The sequence below is a fragment of the Lutjanus erythropterus genome, chromosome 16, assembly GCF_056507025.1.
Source record: "Lutjanus erythropterus isolate fLutEry1 chromosome 16, fLutEry1.hap2, whole genome shotgun sequence".
NCBI classification, from domain to species: domain Eukaryota; kingdom Metazoa; phylum Chordata; class Actinopteri; order Lutjaniformes; family Lutjanidae; genus Lutjanus; species Lutjanus erythropterus.
Window position 1 is genome coordinate 1,998,323 of NC_139332.1, and position 21,385 is coordinate 2,019,707.

The 21,385-nt window shown below is 38.9% G+C and overlaps 1 protein-coding gene across 1 annotated transcript; it reads right to left on the minus strand.

The window, feature by feature from the left end:
* Positions 1–19,163: 19,163 nt before the first annotated feature.
* tnfa (tumor necrosis factor a (TNF superfamily, member 2)) lies at positions 19,164–20,816 on the minus strand. The gene is made up of 4 exons (XM_084738653.1): positions 20,627–20,816; positions 20,495–20,522; positions 20,278–20,334; positions 19,164–19,759 (listed from the first exon to the last, which is right to left on the minus strand). The coding sequence occupies exons 1-4, from the start codon at positions 20,786–20,788 to the stop codon at positions 19,281–19,283; spliced, it is 726 nt and encodes a 241-aa protein (XP_084594779.1). The 5' UTR covers positions 20,789–20,816; the 3' UTR covers positions 19,164–19,280.
* Positions 20,817–21,385: the final 569 nt, after the last annotated feature.

Consider the following 21,385-nt stretch of genomic DNA (forward strand, 5'->3'; position numbering starts at 1 on the left):
CATAAAAATAATCTCTGTTATATTTCAGATCTTTATTTGATAGTAGTTTGATTTAATCTTACCTGATCGATTAAACTCTTAACAGCTGATTAATCAATCATCAGTTAATTGTTACCATCCCTAGTCCAAACCCAGAGAATTTTATCCAAGGTAAAGGTGCATTTCATTTGGTCTCCTGTCAGATTTCCCCTCTGTGCCCTCCAGGGAAACATCAGATAATTTGTCAGTGGAAGTCTGCGAACTAGCTAGCCAGTCTCTTGTTTACTGTTGTTTGCATTGCTCACTTGTGATGAAGCGGGATTATTTATTGTTGTTTGCTGTGCGTTCTGTCGCAGTAAAGCAAATGTACACATGAACCAAATGACACAAGTAGACTATGGTACTATGGACTATGGTATGGTAAAGATGTTGATGTTATCTCACATTGTTACCTAAAGTGAAAAATAATTCATGTAGGTGGGTTCTTCTTCTTCATGCTAGACAAATCAGGCCTGTAGTTTTTCTGTAATCTTGCTGACAAATAGACAAACAAAGGGCACAGAAAACATAACATCGTTGGTGGATGTAATAATCATAGCTCACTGTATATTATGATGATAATGATAGCATCTTTAAATATTTTCATCAGCAATGGTTGTTGGTATGTGTGTAACAATGACAACAACTCCTATGATCCTGCACTACTTCACCACATCATCAAACTCCATCTTTCATATTGTTCTGATTGGGAGATTCGTAGTGGCAGATATTGCATACTGCACTTTTAAATAGAAAATGTAAAAGGAGCATCACAGTATGTATTAATACTGCACATGGCACTCAGACTGTTTGTCACTGGTTTTTGTTTTTCATGTCTGGCTTGCTCTCTCTACAAAGTGTCCCACTACCTCCTTTTTTTTTTTAGAAGTTCAGTTTGTTTCACCCACAGCTCACACGTTTCCTCCACAGCTCTAAATATCTTCTGGTGATTCTTGATAATAAAACCTACAGACTGACATTAGATTTCCCCTGCAGGCTGCTGCAGCATTTCATGTTCTGGTTTCTGGTCTCACTTCTAAATACCACGGCCTTTTGTAGGGATTTTGTGACCAAACAGGAAGTTCCTGATACAGTTTCCATAAAAATGTTTTTGTGGCAGAAAGTGAAACGTGCTTGATTTCTGTATAGCTAATGATAAGTAACAGAGAAAACAGCATGGGGCTTTTGGTTTCTTCGTGTGTGTCTGTGAGGTTTATGTTGCTGTGCATCACAAAAAAACAGAGAGAAAAGAGCAACTTGAGTGAAATTAGAGGGTCTGTGATGTCTGCAGCACTGCTCAGCTGACACCAGTGTTATTGTAAGTAGGTCTGTACAGACAGTTATTTCAGTCACAAAGAAAAGGTTTCCAGACTCAGAAGCCTTTATCGACTCAAACACTGATCAGATCTTCCACTTTTAAGCTGTTGCTCAATATCTAAAAAAAAATCAAACAAAGGCCAGAAATAAAACGACGCTCACACTGCAGAAATACAGTGTTTCAGCACTGAGTGCTTGGAAGGATGTTAGATGCAAATCAGAAGCAGAAACTAAGATGGTTTCAATTCCCTCTCTGAGGTCCGACATCCACTGAATTGAAAACCAGCATTTGAAGATTTAACTCTGAAGATTTCTATGAAATCAAACTTTTTTTTAGCAAAAAGATTCATATTAACGTTTTCTGATCTGCCACCTCTGGTTACAGTTTGATTTGACTCAGAATGACTTAGTTAAAGTTGAACTGTGGTCACGGTTGTAGGAAAACTTATCATGACTGTCAGTGTGAAACAGAAATAACTGTATTTTATGTCATAGTCACACATTTTATTGAACTAGCCTCGTCCTACTGCATTATTGTTGGGTGACTCTGACACAGTCACTAGTTTTTTGCTCTTTGATATTTTTCTTAAAATAGTCACCGTTTAATATACATATATATTCAGACATTCAGCGCAACTTTCAAACTAATATATTACCCAGCACTGTTGCAGTCAAATTAACAATAAACAATAAATGCATCTGTGAAGAATCTCAGTCATCCAGGTCATGGCATTCATCAAAGGGTTGTTGTAGGCAACCGGACTTTGAACTGAGAAAGAAGAAAACAATATCAAAAGGAAAAACATTGTTATTCCATACATTGCGGGTGTTTCTGAAAAACTGAGGAGGATTTTTAACAAATGTCACATCCCTGTGCATTTCAAGTCCAGAAACACCCTGAGGCAAAAGCTTGTCCACACCTAAGACAGAACACCCAGACATAAGCAGGACAATGTAGTGAGGAATGCACAGTCCTGTACACTGGGGGAACAAAAGGCAAGTTTATTTCTATAGCACCAATCAGACACAAGGCAATTCAAAGTTCTTCAAAGTTCTTTAAAAGAGCATAGAGATACAATAAAATAAAATGTTAAAAGAACAGTTGAGATGAGAAAAACAAAAGCTAAGCCAGTAATGGAAATAGCATTTAAAAAACATAAAAACAAAATTGAAACAGCTACAGTTATTATCTTAACGTCCTGTATCTACTTCACTGGAAAGATGCAGTAAACAGTCAGGTTTGAAGCCCTGATTTAAAAGAGCCAACAGTCAGCCCAGGTATTCATGAAGTTTGTTCAACAGTGGGGAACAGAGAAACTACATTTTCTCTATTTTTTAAAAATCATTACAATAGTTCAGCCCGCTGAAAATGAAGTTTTTCTGTATCTTTTTCAGACAGAAATCCTTTAAGTCATGATATCTACGACCATCCCTCAACAGAGGAGGAGGTCAACGACACAATTTATCTGCCACACACAATACAGTCTTAAGATCACTCACTGGACAGATTAACACCCATTTACACTCACAAGTCCTACAATAACCCTTCTATGAACAATAAATATGTAACGTGCAGTAACACTTCCAAAGTAAAGGTCCTGGGTAAGTTTATGCACCAAAACTACTTGGTTAGGTTTGGGAAAAAAATGTGGTTTGGGTTAAAATAAGTACTTCCTTAAAACAATTCACACTGACTACTGGTCTCACACAGGAACCAAACCCTGGTCTCCTGTGTGAAAGTATTGTGTTTGACCCGTCCTTCCACATTGTCCTCCTCCAACCATGGACTTTCTTGTTCTTTATACTATGTATGTCCTGATTACTTTGAAAGTTATGTTGATTGTCATGAAAAAAAAAATCCATTAGTCAATTACACAAATTTATAGGTAACACACATCTATGGTGTGATCTTTGTACCTGAGGTATAGAGTCAGTCTGACTTCCTGTTTCGTCTGTCTGTGTGGTAGCACAGCTTGTTTGATTAGTGTGGGTGATTTAAGTTATCGTACTTCTGCATTGACTAATAACCTCAGTGTGAGGGTCAGATGTATAAACCATGAGAACATTGTGCAGTGCTGCTCCATTCTTTCAGAGTGTAAATATCTGCTGTGTGTCCTTCTGTACTGATGTATTTTAAGTGTCTGGTCTGTAAAGCAGTGATGATGTAAGTGATGTTGAGACACATGAGAATATGCACACTGACTGTAAATAATGATGATGTAAATAATGATGACATTGAACTTTGCATATACAAACTGTATTTCATGTGGTACAGTATTCAAAATATATTTCTATATGCTGTAATATCTGATATCACAGATTATTTGACATGCAAAAAGGATAATAAAACTCAATGTTTTTCTCAAGCTATTGGCAGTCAGTGTGGACTTTCACTTTAGGTCAGACTGACATACTTCAACAGCTATTGGACAGATAGTCCAGACATCCATGACCCTACAGGAGGAATTCTGCTGATTCTGGAGATCCTCTGACTTGTCATCACCAGCAAGTTAAGTCAAGTCAATTTTATTTGTATCATCAAATCATAGCGGATGTTATTTCAGGTCACTTTTCATGTAGAGCAGCTCTAGACTGTACTCTATATAATATTATTTATAGAGGCCCCACAGTTCCCACCAAGAGGACTGAGGCAACAGTGGTGAGGAAAAACTTCCTGTTCAGAGCCAGAAACCTAATCAGAACCAGACCGGTTGGGTTGAGGTCTAGGTTCTCACATAACCAGTGAAATATCTTAAAACCTGACACAAAGTTTTGTACAGGCTCTCGTGGTTCCCAGAAACCATTTTTCATTGGAAGTAAGCTACAGCAAAACTACACATTTGGTGAAAATAGCAAGCTACTCAGAAAAGGACCTTTCTTTCACATCAAGAAAGTTTTGTTGTTAGTTTGGTTTCACTACCTTGAAACGTAATAGAAGAACAGCTACTGGAGGCATTGTATAATTTTGAAAATAGCTATCATCTGAATGCTGCTGGGAAAATCCAACACAACATGAAAGTTCCTTGTAGCAGCTTTAAGTCAGCAAGTTTTGATTTTTGAGTTCATTTTATTAAAATGTATACAGTATCTCACAAAAGTGAGTACACCCCTCACATTTCTGCAAATATTTCATTATATCTTTTCATGGGACAACACTGAAGAAATGACACTGTGATACAATGTTAAGTAGTCAGTGTACAGCTTGTATGACTGTTACTGTCCCCTCAAAATAACTCAACACACAGCCATCAATGTCTAAACTGCTGGCAACAAAATTGAGTACACCCCTAGGTGAAAATGTCCAAATTGGGCCCAAAGTGTCAATATTTTGTGTGGCCACCATTATTTTCCGGCACTGCCTTAACCCTCTTGGGCATGGAGTTCACCAGAGCTTCACAGGTTGCCACTGGAATCCTCTTCCACTCCTCCATGATGACATCACAGGGCTGGTGGATGTTAAAGACCTTGCGCTCCTCCGCCGTCCATTTGAAGATGCCCCACAGATGCTCAATAGGGTTTAGGTCTGGAGACATGCTTGGCCAGTCCATCACCTTTACCCTCACCTTCTTTAGCAAGGCAGTGGTCATCTTGGAGGTGTGTTTGGGGTCATTATCATGTTGGAATACTGCCCTGCAGCCCAGTTTCCAAAGGGAGGGGATCATTCTCTGCTTCAGTATGTCACAGTACATGTTGGCATTCATGGTTCCCTCAATGAACTGTAGCTCCTCAGTGCCAGCAGCACTCATGCAGCCCCAGACCATGATACTCCCACCACCATGCTTGACTGTAGGCAAGACACACTTGTCTTTGTACTCCTCACCTGGTTGCCGCCACACACGCTTGACACCATCTGAACCAAATAAGTTTATCTTGGTCTCATCAGACCACAGGACATGGTTCCAATAATCCATGTCCTTAGTCTGCTTGTCTTTAGCAAACTGTTTGCGGGCTTTCATGTGCATCATGTTTAGAAGAGGCTTCCTTCTGGGACGACAGCCATGCAGACCAATATGATGCAGTGTGCAGTGTATGGTCTGAGCACTGACAGGCTGACCCCCCACCCCATCAACCTCTGCAGCAATGCTGGCAGCACTCATACGTCTATTTTCCAAAGACAACCTCTGGATATGACGCTGAGCACGTGCACTCAACTTCTTTGGTCGACCATGGTGAGGCCTGTTCTGAGTGGAACCTGTCCTGTTAAACCGCTGTATGGTCTTGGCCATCGTGCTGCAGCTCAGTTTCAGGGTGTTGGCAATCTTCTTATAGCCTAGGCCAGGGGTATTCAATTAAAATTCAAAGAGGTCCAGTTTGAGAAAATTTCCTAAAGCAAAGGTCCGGAATATCATAATGTCTAACTTTCTCAAGTGGGCCAAACCAGTAAAATTTAAGTATAATCTATTGATTATTCTGCCGATTAATCGAGTAATCAGATAAGAAATATTGCGTGTTCTGCATTTTTTTTCTATTACATTACTTTTGCTTTATTTAAGAACAATAGAAATATACAAAAGAGAAGATAAGACAGATCTATTAAATGAACAACTATAAATTGCTAAAGTAAAAATACTCAGCAAAGTAACTTTACTTTTAATGTAGATTTACTTTTACTGTTTTCACTTTACTTTTTACTTTTTTTTCCCAAGTACAAAGGTAAAAGTAAAGGTAGTAATGTCTGCAGAAACCACAAACAGAAGAGTGAACTCACTCTTTTAACTGAAACAGTCACCAGAATATTTTGTTAACATGTTAAAATCACAACATTTTTCTTCTGGAGCAGGACAGACGTTCCCAGACCCCCAGAGGACAGGGAACTGGTTTACTAACATGCCACCTTTTTCTCCTCTTATGAGTTTGCAGGTCTGTATTTAGTAATAAAAAAAAAAAAAAAAAAAAAAAAATAGCGATAAGAATACCATTAAAAGTACAACAACAGCAATAAAAATGCTGATTTTTCAAAAAAGGAAACAATAACATGCACAATTTTTAAATTCTAATTAAGTAAAAACACTAATACCACAATGTAAAAATACCTAAATAAAGAATGTGAGTATTTTTTCCATCACAGCAGGTCAGTGATCAGTGTTTCAGTGACTCTCTGTGTATCAGTGAATAGTTTTATTTATGGCGGCCCGCCACATTAAAAACATCGGCACCACCACATGATTTTCTATTTTTGGAGCTGCGCATCTTTTTCAGTCAGAAGGTAACTCTTTATTTGCAGTCTCGCGAGATTTGTGTTTGTGTTGATTTGTGTTATTTCTACTAAAATAATCAAACTCGCGCGATCTTTCGCGGGTCTAGGGTTCCCTTCTAGACATGACCCTCTCTGTCTCTCTCTCTCTCTCTCTCTCTCTGTCAAACTAATGACAGCAGACTGTCTGTAAACAGCATGATGTTACACTCTGCAGTGTTTCACACAAAGACTTTATTTGTGTGGACACCCAGGTTTGGTTTGTCACCAACTTTGGCATTATTATTTTTTAATCAGTCCGAGAGGACGACGGTATCAGTGATTGATTAGTGATCAGTCTGCCCTCCTCTCCTCGCTCACCTGTTCACTCTGCTGTGAGAAGGTCTGAAAGTTTCTCACAGAGAAACACAGACTCTCCTTATACGGTTGTTTCATTTTATAAGTGCATCTGGTTGGTGTCGATGTCATTAACCATCACGTTAGTTTCTGTTGTAATAAACTCTGCAGTTGGTCTGTGTGTTTCCTGATCAGCTAAAGAAGCGCCGGAAAGACTAGAAAAGTTGCGCCAGTTAAAATAGAAGCGTCCATCAAAATTTAAAATCTATTAATAATTTATTGGTTATAGGTCCGGGTCCGTATAGGACGGCGTGTGGGTCCGGACTCGGACCGCGGTCCGCCATTTGGGGACCCCTGGCCTAGGCCATCTTTATGTAGAGCAACAATTCTTTTTTTCACATCCTCAGAGAGTTCTTTGCCATGAGATGCCATGTTGAACTTCCAGTGACCAGTATGAGTGTGTGAGAGCGATAACACCAAATTTAAAAAAAAAAATGGCTGTGCAAATGGCTAATGGGGCCCAGTTTGGACATTTTCACCAAGGGGTGTAGTCACTTTTGTTGCCAGCGGTTTAGACATTAATGGCTGTGTGTTGAGTTATTTTGAGGGAACAGTAAATTTACACTGTTATACAAGCTGTACACTGACTACTTTACATTGATCAAGTGTCATTTCTTCAGTGTTGTCCAATGAAAAGATATAATGAAATATTTGCAGAAATGTGAGGGGTGTACTCACTTTTGTGAGATACTGTAAAGCTGATAGTGTCACGGTGTTGGATTTTTGTTGGTTATTTCCTGTTTTATTTTGGTAGTTTCTGTTCCTTCCTCATGTGTTCTCGATTTACTTCCTGTCTTTGTCTGTTTTCCCTCCCTTTGTGATTAGTCATTACCTTCACCTGTCCTTGTCTGCCCTCACCTGTGTCTCATTTTTTTCCCCTCCCTAGTGTATTTAATCCTGTGTCTTGTCCTCTTACTTTGTTGGTTCATTTCACTTTCACTGTCACTTGCTTGCCTTGTCTCCATGTTGGTCAGTGTCTCCCTGTGTTTTTTGGATTTATGGATTTTTGGTTTTCTTCCTCCCTGCCTGTTTTTGGATTCACCCTCGTCGTTCATGTAAGCTTTTGTTTGGTCTTTTGTTTATTAAATATCCTTTTTGAACTGCTCTCCGCTGCTGCCTGCGTTGTCTGCGTTTGGGTCCAACCCTGCCTTTTCCTGAGCCCACCACAACAGATAGGACCTAATTAGTACAAGACCAATTAACAACACACACACTGTGCACTTACCATATATTTTGATAACTAGATTAGTTAAAGGAGAAGTGTGTGATTTCCAGTGGCATCTAGCGTTCAAACCTTAGATTGCAACTAAGAGGATTTACCCCGACACCGCCCCTCTCTCACCAAGAGTACGGTGGCCGTCAGTGGACAAAATGGCGAGCAAAAGTTATCTCACAACAAACTACAATTATGTGTGTAGGATGAATTACCTGTCCAGCAGAAAACAGGCAACCTCGGCGTCACTGTGAAAACGTTTGTCCTCCATCAGCGATTTCCATCATGTAAACGCTATGCCGATGTTGATTCGTGTTTTTGCCGTTTCCTGTCATGCTTGCGTTTACTTTCTTCGCGTCTCCGCTTCTTGGATGACGGGGATTCACTGTCCGCTGCTTTTTGTTCTGGTACAGTGTATGTATGATCCTCCATTTGTCAAAATTGTGCCAGTCAAGGTTCACAACGCTAAATGGTCTGCCAGCAATCACCCGTGTCTATCCTCCCTGTCTACTTCCGTGTTTATGATGCGGTGTCTACATAAGGTCGCCATGGGCTTCCCAAGACTCACTGTTAGTGCAGTTTGTCTGCTCTGCGCTGCCGTAGACGGCGCAGGATGATGATCTCCGTAAGTCGACCCGACACTATGTAACTATAAATGGCTATTTCTAAAGTAACGGGAACATATAGATTATGAGTTTGTTGATTGATAATAATAAATAACATATTTATATATAATATATCTCATTTTTGTACATAAATTCCTGTAATTATTACACACTGGTCCTTTAAGAAGAAATAAAATGTCATAAAATTTTCCACATTTTTATGTTCATATCACATGGAGTTTGTCTTCCTCAGTAAAACAAAAAAAATGTTTTCACTTAACACAACAAAAACACAATATCATAATAGTTTGTTTCAGTGATGTGCTGAACACAACAGTGTTTTGCTTTCTTAACATCAATCTGCAGCAATTTCCTGTTTTACCAACTTACTACTTTCTTGTATGCACAATTTAGTAAAAATAAGTCAAAGCATTTATTGCAGTATATTAACAGAATTCCCAGCATGCATTGTGTGAGAGTTAAAACTCTAATGAGACCCTTCTATTTATAGTTGAAGAAAAAGGGAACTTGTTGCGTGTCTCTAATACATGTAAAGATAAGTTAAGCTTGCTTGTTTTCACAATAATGAAAACACTGTGAACCATGATGAAGGTTACTGTTGTGTTCAGTCCCTACCTCTCCTACACTTAAAGTTTAATAAATTCACTGCGAGCTGTTTCACAGACTGTCTTTGATCCAACACTGGAACACAGTGTCTCCAACAGGAGCAGCTGGAGATTCTTTGTGTGGAGTGGCTCTTCAAACTGAGATGATGTAAAAGAAATCTAATTTGTTTATGTCCATCAGTGTGACTGAACAGTTATTTATTCAGCATAGTATCTTATCCTTATGAAACATTTTTTCTCAAGTACAGTTTACAAAACTCAAATAACACTTTAACTAATTATTCAGCCTAAGTTCAATTAAAGTTGAACCAGTTCAACATTATTTACGGTGGTCTTTAAAAGTTTTGTGTTCAAGCCATGTGAAATAAACTTTTAAGTTGAGTGGGTGAATTGATGTTTGCACTGCACCGTCACTTGTAGTGTTGTCATAGGTAGTTTTACCATATGGCACAGGGAGGCAATTGCCTGAGGCCTTGCCTGCCAGGGTGTCAGAGCCTGATGTTTCTCTGTAATTCTGGGATGTATCAGACACATGTATAAACTACACTGCAGCAGTCTCAGTCAGAAACAGACAAACATGCTATCCTCTCATCTCCAAACGTCTGTATCTACAGAGGGCCTTTTCTGTCAGCATGATGGGAAAAAACAGTGCAGTGTAATGTGATTTTTTTCAGATAATGGCTTATTATCTCAAAATAATGATTTACTGTTTCAAAATATTGAGTTAGTATCTCGAATTAATGAAAACATTTTCTCAAAATAATGACTAATTAATATAAATCACTGTTTTGAGACTGAGTTATTATTGTGGGAAAGATTCACATTATAACAACTTACAGGAAGTACTAATTCATTATATTGAGATTCTAAATCATTATTTTGAAATACAAACTCAATATTTTAAAATACTATAAATACTACAATACTATAAATATTATTTTAAGACATTAAATTATTATTGTAAGGCACTAAATCATCATTTTGAAACAGTGAATAATTATTTTTAGATACTAATTAAATGTTTTAAATACTACAAATACTACAATATTATTATTATTTTAAGACACTAAATTATTTAATCACTATTTAATCATTATCAATATAGCACAACTTTTAGGATGACAATTTTTTCAGCACTGTCCAATTGTGTGTGTGTGTGTGTGTGTGTGTGTGTGTGTGTGTGTGTGTGGGCTGCACAAAAAATACAAAGATTTAACTTAAATTATACTTAAATTGCGAAGTATTACTCGTTGAAGAATAAGATGGAATTGGACTGTAGTTATTAATGCATAATGTTGCAGTTGGTAAATGTGGAATTGATTTGAACTACTTTATACAGTATAATGCTGAGTAGTTTAATGATAAACCATTATTTGTCAGAGTAGAAGTATAAAGTAGCAGCAAGTACAAGTACCTCATTGCTGTTTTTCAGTTCAGTGCTTTATTAAATGTATTTATTTGTGCTACACCACTGCTGAGTAGATGAGATCAGACTGCAGCTCAAAGTTTGTGCCCTTTAGTTGTGTGGCTTTGTTAAATGAAAAGAGCTGCTTGCAAATAGTTTGGGTTCACTAGCTGTGATTGCGTTAATTTAGAAGGGCCTGTTTTTGCCCGAGGCCTCCAAATCATTAAAACCGCCCCCAAGTGTTGTAACTGGCGCCATCATCAGGTTTACATGACGTCTCTGCTGTCGGATGGATTTCCATAAAATCTGGTCCCCACATTCATTTTCCCCTCACATGAATTGTTGTAACTGTGGTGATCCATATACTGATGTTGGCACACAGTTTTTGTTGTGTTACACAAATAGAAACTAGCACCAGTGGAGGGTTACATCGATTCAAAACCTCCATGGTGCAACTCACACTCCACTCAAGGAGAGAAGAGGCAGGAAGAAACCACAGTGGGTTTCTGCAGGTTGTGGTTGGGGAGCTACTGCTTTGTTTGCACTTCAATCAGTACACTGCTGCAACTGTATAGTTTCATACTCAGTCACACAACAGTCCTGATCTGAGTCATTCCAAAGTAGACTGAAGGAACAACACATTTGACATTTGTTGTAAATTGAACAATAGTTTATTTGATGTGATTTTACAAACATATGTTGCAGCATGATATATTGATATCACATGAATATTCATATGAATATATATACTGATTTTAACCTACTGCAATATAGTGCAAGTCAATGCACTAAAGGAATATAACGGTGAGGTAGAGTGGTATGTTCAAAGACTGAAAAGGTGAAGATAATTAAAAAATAATGAGGTGTGTGGGTGGTCCATCCACCAGCCTTCACAGTTACTGACATGTTGAACCTCATCACAGTTTATTAGATGTTTATCAGTTAAACATAAGTTCAGCCCCCAGACAAACTAATATTTCCCCTAAGTAGCTGAACATGAGGAGAAACACAACCTCCATCACCTGAAAATAAGGAAACGTGTCCACTACAAAGTCTTAGTATTTAATTTTATTTAACCAGTTCAGTGTGCACATAAATAACCAACCCAAATGTGATATTTCTTGTTATTAACTAATATATTTCTGAGTCATGAAAGCAGCAGGAAATGTGTTATATAAACCAGCCTGTGGAGGTATACAGTATGTAATATATATTTAATGTTTATTAAGTTAGGGATAATATACAGTGAGCAGGTCATTGTTGCAAAATAAACCCTGACACAGTGATGCAGAGATGAATAATCTGCAGTTACTTATGAAAAAAAAAAAAAAATCATAATTTGACACAAAATATTGAGATTATTTTCTGGGCTTTTTGCCCGTATTGGATAGGCACAGCTGTACAGGGAGGGAGAGTGGGTAAGACAGGGCCACAAGTGGGAGTCAAACCAGCGGCTGACAGCCTCAGTACATGGGATGCACAGTCTACCAGCTGAGCTATATATATACATATATATAGCGAGGAGGCGAGCTCTGGCATTAAAATCACTGCATCACTGATAACAGCTGTTAGCTTGTTCACGTTTGTACTATTACTGTCCCAGGTACTGATTTGTTGTTTTCAGCATGTAGGTTTTTTGTTGTTTCCTGGGGTCACTGAAAACATAGATAGTGTGTATCTGGTGAGTCAGACTAGTTCTTCAGAGCAGCAGTATTTAATAAAGCCATATGATGAATACTCTTCAGTCATTATATTTATACTTCGTGATTCGATCCACATTTATAGAAGCTACAGAATTAGCATAATATCACAGTAACTATCTTGTCCTATTGATATATGATATTCATGTCACTCAGGGTGGCACAGTGGTTAGCACTGCCGCCTCACAACAAGAAGGTCCTGAGTTCGATCCCCTGGCTTGCTGGGGCAGGGCCTTTCTGTGTTGAGTTTGCAAGTTCTCCCTATGTGTAGGTTCTCTCTGGGTTCTCCAGCTTCCTCCCACAGTCCAAAGACATGCATGCTAGGTTAATTGGTGGCTCTAAATTGCCCGTAGGTGTGAATGCGAGTGTGAGTGGTTGTCTGTCTCTATGTGTCAGTCCTGTGATGAACTGGTGACTTGTCCAGGGTGACCCCCGCCTCTCACCCAATGTCAGCTGGGATAGACTCCAGCAGCCTGCGACCCTTACGGAATAAGCGGTTACAGAAAATGAATGAATGAATGTCACATCCTCATGAGCACCAACACAGCTAGCTGCACTATTATCAGCAGTTCAGTACCAGTTTAACTTAGTTCAAATCAGAGCAGGGGTCAACAACCTTTTCTAAGATGAAGGTGAAGACAACCAGTGTGCCTGTATGACATATCTTTTTTTTAACATTTGTAATTCAAAGCTTCTGTTTGAGATATTTCTTCGTTTTGATGCAAAAAAGGTTTTAGCTTTAGCCTTTTTGTTTTAGTCTTTTTAGTACAGTTTTTCTTCTTCAGCATCTTATGTTGTATGCCTGATACCATAAACACCTAATACAAACACACACTATTGTGTTACTATATTTGTGGGGATACATCATTATCATAATGCATTCTCTTGCCCTTTACCCTAACCCTAACCATGACTAAATGTCTAACCCTAACTGTAAAACCAAGCCTTAGCCCTCAAACTTTCAAACTTGTAAGGTCCAGCATTTTGGTCCCAACAAAGCTGTCGGACCCCGCAGGTACAGTTTATGGACCCCTAAGATGTAGTAAAACAAACACACACACACATTTACTGTCATTTTTGAGGACGTTTCTTGGAGACTTACTCTCACCCAGCAGTTTTAAAACTTCCCCCCTTCTGCAACCTGACCAGGTTGACACACTCCCAGTCTTCGCATCTTAAAAACAAAAGTCTGTTTATAGCTGTTGAAGGCAGCCACAGTAAGACCAAAGAGAATGACACATACAGAAAAACTCTCCCACTGACTGAAGACACAGACAGAGAGAGATGTGTGAGTAAGCCCAGTAACCTTGTAGTAATGATAAGAAAGGCAAAATGACACCATTACACCACTATTATAATTTTCCACTCACACCACATAAAGCAGCGGTTCTCTAGAGACCATGGCTCTCTGTGGGAGGGATGAAAAGTATTCATATTCATTCATAAATTAGCATACTAAAAAATATGTTATTTCATAGTTCAACAAATAAAATTTTAATTTATAAATCTAAAGCAATTAATTACATTCTAATCTGGCGATTTATAACTCTTATTAAAAATATAAATCTTTCTCCTGCCAGTCAAGCATGCATCAACCATTAATGGTGAAAAACAGCTTTATCATGGAATATACATTAGGAACATATTACAAACCATCATGACCCAATTTAGGCCCTAAATATATGTTCAAATGCATAAAAAAAATGTTCCTGACCATTTTTAATGTCATTTCTGTATCACCATCTATCATCTTGATGCATTTTGAAATAATACACATTTTGAATACTTCATAAATGAGAAATACATTTATGTAGGCTAAGTTAACAGGCCATCTTATTATTTTTATTATCTTTATTAACTTTATTTCCTCTCATCAGGAAATAAAATGTGGGACATTTTAGCCTGCTTCATAAATGGGACAAAATAAGTGCATTTTGGCTGAATTAACAGGCTCTCGTTTTTTCCTCTCATCGGTAAAACAATATACACATTTTAAATATTAAATTAGCTGAACTTCTTCCATAGGCTTTGATTTATATGGTGACACAAATGAAATCTTCTGTGACCCACCTGTTGGTCCCAGCCCTGTCTTTGGGAATGACTGCTCTAATAGCACTTTAATTGTGCCTGAAAAGTTGAGCCCATAGAGGCCTGATGCCGACAAAATTCTGTCCAAACCCAACCCAAACCCAACCGTCATTGGCATATTTTAGCCCAAACCCGACTACAGCACGACATTTTTCTTAACAAGGTTCCCTCTATGTACCAAACAGTAGGAGATTCCAGTGACAGGGACAATACATGCAGGGAATTAAGTAACTAAGCAAGTTAGTACATAAATAAATAAAGTACAGCCCATACCTGACATAAGCCTGTGAAATATGTGAGAAATAAGGCCTAACCCAACCCGAACCTTTTGGGTCCATCGGGTCCCGTCAGGTTCAGGCACACATCTCAAGCTCTATGCTGTAAGGGATTCTTGGCTGCTAGAGGCAACTGACACCTCATTTTGGGAAACCCTGCTCCAACCTTACCTTTAACCACTACTTGCATAACCTTAACCCATTACTCTAACCTTGCTGGTAACCACTGACCCAAAAATAAGCATTTTTTCCACTGGAGACACAGCTTTCCTCCCCACTTGGACCAAGCATACCTAGATTCAACATTAATTAACATTTAATTAATCAACATTTAAATATGAAAGGAGGTTATAAAACTATGGTGATCCTATGAATAATTGATATTAGAGGAGAAAGTGAAATGATGGTATGGAGACAGAAACCTGAAAGCCCAGTGTCTTCCCAGCCTGGGAGAAACACTTTCCACTCCTGGTGAGCGGTGCTGCTCTGTAGGCTGCAGGAGGAGGAACAGGGGGATTACCAGATGAACAGGGACTTCCCCTCCTCCCCCGTCCACTCTGTGTAGCTGTTGAGGAACTGGAAACTTTCTCACTACAGTGTAGGAAGTGCATTGTAAATTAATAGTACCAGGCCAGTAAAGACATGCCATGGTGTCTTATGTAATACCAAGGCTATAATTATCCACTGTCACTGATGATGAGATCACAGGAGAGCTCTGTTGGCATTTTGCTTGAAAATAGTGCCAAATCCGTCTGCTGTCATTCCATGAGTAAATGAATAGCTGCTGTAACAAAGTCACTGTCAGAGCCATCATGGGTCAAATAAAGCACATATTATTTTTTCATAGTATTTTTCATGGAGGGAAGTGTCATCATTATGGCTGCTTTTTTTTTTTTTTTTTTTTTAGCATCCACCTACTTAATCAACAAAAATGAAAAGTAGAGCGTCATCAGAGAGAAGAGCTGTACATTTACCAGAGACTTTAGAAGAGACAGAGCAGTACTGAATATGGGTTTATTACTCAACACTGCAGCCAGGAAACCCAAATTTGGGCAGAGAGCCTTAGTAGAGCAGCTGCAGGATGAGTAAGAGGTGACTGACTGTGATAGGCTGAAACACCTGACAGTTAAGCAACTCTGCTCCTACTGTCACAATATTTAGGTCTTTTATTTGTTTTATTGACTGCTGACACCTCATTAGTGCTTGAGATCTGTGCCTGAACCCAATGGGACCCGATGGTTTTGGGTCAAGTCGGGATGTATTTCTCACATAGTTCATGGGCTTATGACATCATTAGTATCCTACTTATTTTGTCTCATTTATGAACTAGGCTAAAAATGAATGACCTACATTGGTTTCCTGATGAGAGGAAATAAAAACACTAGAGCTGCAACAATTATTCAATCATTAATCAAGTATTAAATTAACTGCCAACTTATTTAAATAACTGATTAATCAGTTTGAGTAAATTTTTAAGAAAAGAAATCTCTGATTTCAGCTTCTTAAATGTGAATATTTTCTGGTTTCTTTACTCCTCTCCTCTCTCTCACCTCTCCACCTCACACCTCTCTCTCAACCAATAGGAAATGCTAACAATCAATTAATTGATCAACCTTTATAACATACAAAACACATGATTTAATTTTTTTTTCTAGGCAATTTCTTTTTCTCATTTTAAGTTTCTTTATTCAACAAGTGAGATGCAATTACTGCCATTACTAGACTATTGATTAAATATTAATACACTTAAAAAAAAAATTTCACTGGTCTGTTTGTGATCAGATCACCTTATTAGCTACGAAAAGATGAACGGTTTGAATATGAATTCAAACTGTACTATTTTCAAAGTAACTAAGTAGATTACAAAGTGTTATACATATTTAAGAACAAATAACAGTACAGAAAAGTACCCCCCAAAAAATATAGCAATTTGAGTATTTGTAATTAGTTCCATACCTGTATTTAACTGATATAATAGCCCTTTCCCATCAGAAAAGTCTGTCTGACAGGAAAGTAAAGTGGTGAAAAATATCTAAATATAGCATACATTTAAAATGATACTGATTTTTTTATGTGTCTGAAATACATTTTGCTACAGACCCTGTCCACAGCAGTACAGTGGACAGGGACAGTGTGGACAGGGTTGGCTTCCTTGCTGTTGCCTGAAACAGTTTTCTGGTTGGTGTGCCAACCAGCATCTCTAATAGACTGACATGACCTTATACAAACCAACAATAAATAATCTGAACTATCCCTCTAATACTCAACATAGAGGGGCATTTGCAACTCTGCAGAAAACTGCAACTCACACCAAAACTATCTACACAGATAGACAGCACTACAGAACAGAGGAACAGATGCGTTTTTGATTTTAGAGTGAACCGTCCCTTTAAGGAAGCATGTTACAGGCTTTTCAGCAGTGCACAGACAGAGGCCAAACAACACAGGTTGCACCCTGAAATGACAAGTTAACCACAGCGCTGCAACTTCCTGTCAACCAGTAGCAGCTGATGCTGTCTTCCAACAGTTGATCAATTATTTGGCTTGTTCAGTTTGTCCCTGCAGACCCTGAAGTTTTTCTGTTCTCCACATATTTTACTTCCACATGTATGTATTTATGTGGATTCACATTAGGCACTAGTGAGGTAGCAACAACCTTCCTGAGGTCCACACAAGTAAACATTACATAATAGTATAAAGCAAAACAACACAAAAAAACTACAAAACCAAACAACAAATACATCAACACCAGTAAACTACTAATGACCATAATAACAACAATGGCATCAAATCTCTACATTATATCTTAAGATAGTCAGAAAAGCAGTTTTACTTACATGTGTAATACCTGTTCCACAGGCACTCCCTGTACAGACATGTTTAACTGTGGCTTTATGTTTTGGTCAAGAACTAACTTGTTACTCCATGCCCACACTCAGCAGTGGAAATACCATATATGCAAGTAATGCAACAGCATTAAGGTCCACAACCGATGAGGGCTTGTGCGCACAAGCATCCAAAACTTTACTATGTGGGGCCAGGCCCTTATCTTCATATGGTATGTAGTTTTTTTTACTCACACATGTATGTCACATTTCTAAGGCAAATATTTATTTATTTATTTATTTTCATTTTTCTCCCCAATTTAGTGGTGGTCAGTTCCAATCCCTTCCATGTATTGTCCCTGTCACTGAAAACTCCTACTGTTTGGTACATAGAAGGAAGCTTGTTAAGAAAAATGTCGGGCTGTAATCAGGTTTAGGCTAAAATCTGCTAATGAGGATTGAGTTTGGGTTTCAGACATAATTTTGTCAGTATCAGGCCTCAGCAGGCTCAACTTTTCAGACAATTAAAACACTAGCTCCTACCAGTTTTTATATGTGAGAAGGTCCACTGACAATAATTATGTTTTAATCTGTTCTGGTTCTCTAACACTATCTTGGTCTGTCTGACTCCTCTTCTACATCACAACAGTCTGTTTTCCTTGTAATCATTTACTTTCAGCATCGACTGTGCAGTGCATTTTGCTGTTGTCAGTCATTTTAGAGCTGCATATTTCTTTCATTCACCACTTGCATTACGTTATATTAGATTTGATTGTGATGTGCAGGGGTTGATCATCTTGCACTGGGTCCTGGTGCTGACTTGTTACACACTGCCCACACTGCAACTGATTATGATTCCCTGTCAACACACTATACCCCATATGTTACTGCTTTTTTATATTAGAAAACCTTCTAGTTCTAATGCAATGGCCACAACACTCATAGATGGACTCTCTTTTCAAAATGATTATTTTATTCAACAATTTTCACAGCACCACAGCCACCATGCCATTATTTGCAAATGGAAATTTTCTGACAAACTGCTGATCAAACTGATTATCACGTTCAATAAATAATAAATACAGTTTAAGACATTCATTAGAAAAACACATGGAAACATACAGAGAAATAAATAAATAAATAAATAATTCAATAAATAATATAAATATGATGATATTATGTTGAATAAATAGATGCAGTGAAATCCACTCCTGTCAGCCTGTAGTGACATAATAAATATGCAGTAGTTACCAGAAGATACAGACAGTATGCTCGTACAAATGTCAGAGACAGTAGAACTTCAGCTTTTCAGTACAGTAAAACGTACTGACAGTAAGGCATAGTACATAGTACATAACATTACAGACCAATACAGAGATCTATGTTTACCTATGACCAAGCAGTGAGCTCTTTAGGTCACTGCTACACTTAACTAACACAACCCAGTTTACTTTCCTGTGCAGCCATTTAAATTTTTTCTGTAGACAGTTAAGACAGTTAACCTTCTGTGGGCACACAACAGTAAACAGTGTCAGTGGGTTGAGGTGGGGGCAGCAGGCCTGATGGCTTCTCTTCATGTACATTCATGTCTTGACCTGCCACCCTCACTCAACTGTCCTCACAAGGCGAACACTCCGAAGAAAGTGGTCCCTGGATTGTCCTCCAGGACCTGCAGCATCTTCTCCTCCATCTGCGTCTTCAGCCTGTCCCCTTTGTTCAGGCTGAACACTGCTCCCATGTACACAGTTGAGAACCAGTTCCCCTCATCATCTGGATTGCTGCTGGCCGTCTTCTGGCAGGCTGTGCGGACAGATTTCAGGATGGTCTCGTACCGCCTCTGGGACTCCTCCTCGTTCCCGAACGTGCGGGACCAGCGCTTCACAGTGTGACTCAGGTGGACCATGGGCTGTGAGCTGGTGTCGTCCTCATCATCGCTGCTGCAGCTGACGCTGAAAGACGCCTGGCTGTAGATGAAATAGAGGCCATCTCGAGGAATCACAATTTCGTTGTTCTCGAGTTTCAGCCCTCCTTGATTGAAGGACTGGTCCACGTCATTGTTCCATTCTACTGAGTTCGTCCTGGCAGGATTGTATTTTCCTGTTGAAGAGAATTAAGAGATGGTGACGAAGATGAAACATTTTTAACAAGGACAGGCAAGATTCCAGGTAATGTTATTATTCAGATCTGTCTTTGACAGGCTCAGGAATGAATAAGTAATTTATGATGAACTATAGTTCAGTGACATGACAGCATTTCTCTCTTTGCTCGTACCACATTCTTACCTAACTGCTTGTAAAATTAACTTTTTAACTTGAAAAAGTTCATCCCTGGGCTGCCTTAAAATTTTAAGTTGACTGAATTTGAAAAGTTGACAAGTTGAAGTTCCCTAAAACTTCCTAAATCAATCAGTTTCTTCAAGAATTACAAGAAGTCATAGAATGTCCTTAGGAACCCAAATATCTCTCTAACTTGAGGATCAACAAGAACTTGGTTTCAGAACCAATGGACTAAGAAAACCAAAAGTTTCTCCACAGAGTGCCAGTCCAAAATATGCCAATTTTCTCCCGTTGTGTTTATTACAGTGTTTGCAGTCTGAATATGTTGTGAGTTCTTACCTTGTAAATGAACGGCCGCTCTCACACTTGAAATCTGCCTCAATGTGTGTTGAAGAGCTGAAAAAGAAGAGAAGACAGAGGTCTATAAGATATACTATACCACAAAACAGTAAGAAGAAAAAGTGTCCATTCATCTGACAAGCTAAATAAAAAGTGGAAAGTCAAACATGATCAGCTGATTAACAGTTTTAAGATGCTACAAAGGAAATGTTCTCACCGAAACTGTCTTCATCTTGTCCCGGGCCCTGTTTGAAGAAGAGGAGAATAAAGAGAAGTTATGGCATGGCTGGTCCAGGTGAGTCTGGAGACTTCAGTAATTCAGAGCCCAATCTAAGACTTGTGTTCCCACCTTGGTGTGCCTGTTGAAGACGAGGACAGTGGCAGCAGCGACGGCGAGGCAGAGCGTGAATGCCAGCAGGGCAGTGGTGAGCTTTGAGCTGGCTTTGACACTTTGTTTTCTGGAGTCTGTGTTGGCAGTGGTGTCCATCAGTACTTTATATTCACCCTCCATCGTTTGCAGTGAGTTCCTTCTGTCAATAAACAGCCTGACTGTGAGCTTCCTCTCTTCTGCCGCTGTGGCTCTGGTGTGTTGATTGACACTGAGAGCGGCTCTTTTAACAGAGTTTCCTCCTAAGAGGGAAACTCCAGTGATGTCAGTGAGTGGAGATTTCATGAGGAAGAGAGACCTAAACCAGGCACCCCACACACACACACACACACACACCTACACACAGGGCATCTATATGACTGGTATCCCACTACACACACACACACACACACACTAACACGTGGAGAAACTCCTTCACAACTCAGTGCGGACACACCTCCACAGATAAGGATACACACAATGACACATGCTCTCTCTCACACACACACACACACACACACACACACACACACACACACACACACACACACTCTCTGCTGCACACCTGCAGACCAATACACCACAGAACACACCCAGTTCTCCACTTCAAACTCGAACTGAACATGTTAGCCAATCTGTGATACATGTGTGCGTGTGTTGTGGTGTACTGGTCATCTGTTTGTGGGTCAAATATATGGTAACCGGGTTAAACTGTGGGCTAACAAGCCACAGACACATCAT

What these genes read in the sequence shown, in the direction of transcription:
- tnfa (XM_084738653.1), bottom strand. Translation starts at nt 20,788, where the DNA reads ATGGAGGGTGAATATAAAGTACTGATGGACACCACTGCCAACACAGAC. An exon ending in ACAAGATGAAGACAGTTTCG is followed by an intron (nt 20,335 to 20,494) that starts GTGAGAACATTT and finishes CTTCTTTTTCAG; the next exon opens with CTCTTCAACACACATTGAGG. An exon ending in AGCGGCCGTTCATTTACAAG is followed by an intron (nt 19,760 to 20,277) that starts GTAAGAACTCAC and finishes TCTCTTCAACAG; the next exon opens with GAAAATACAATCCTGCCAGG.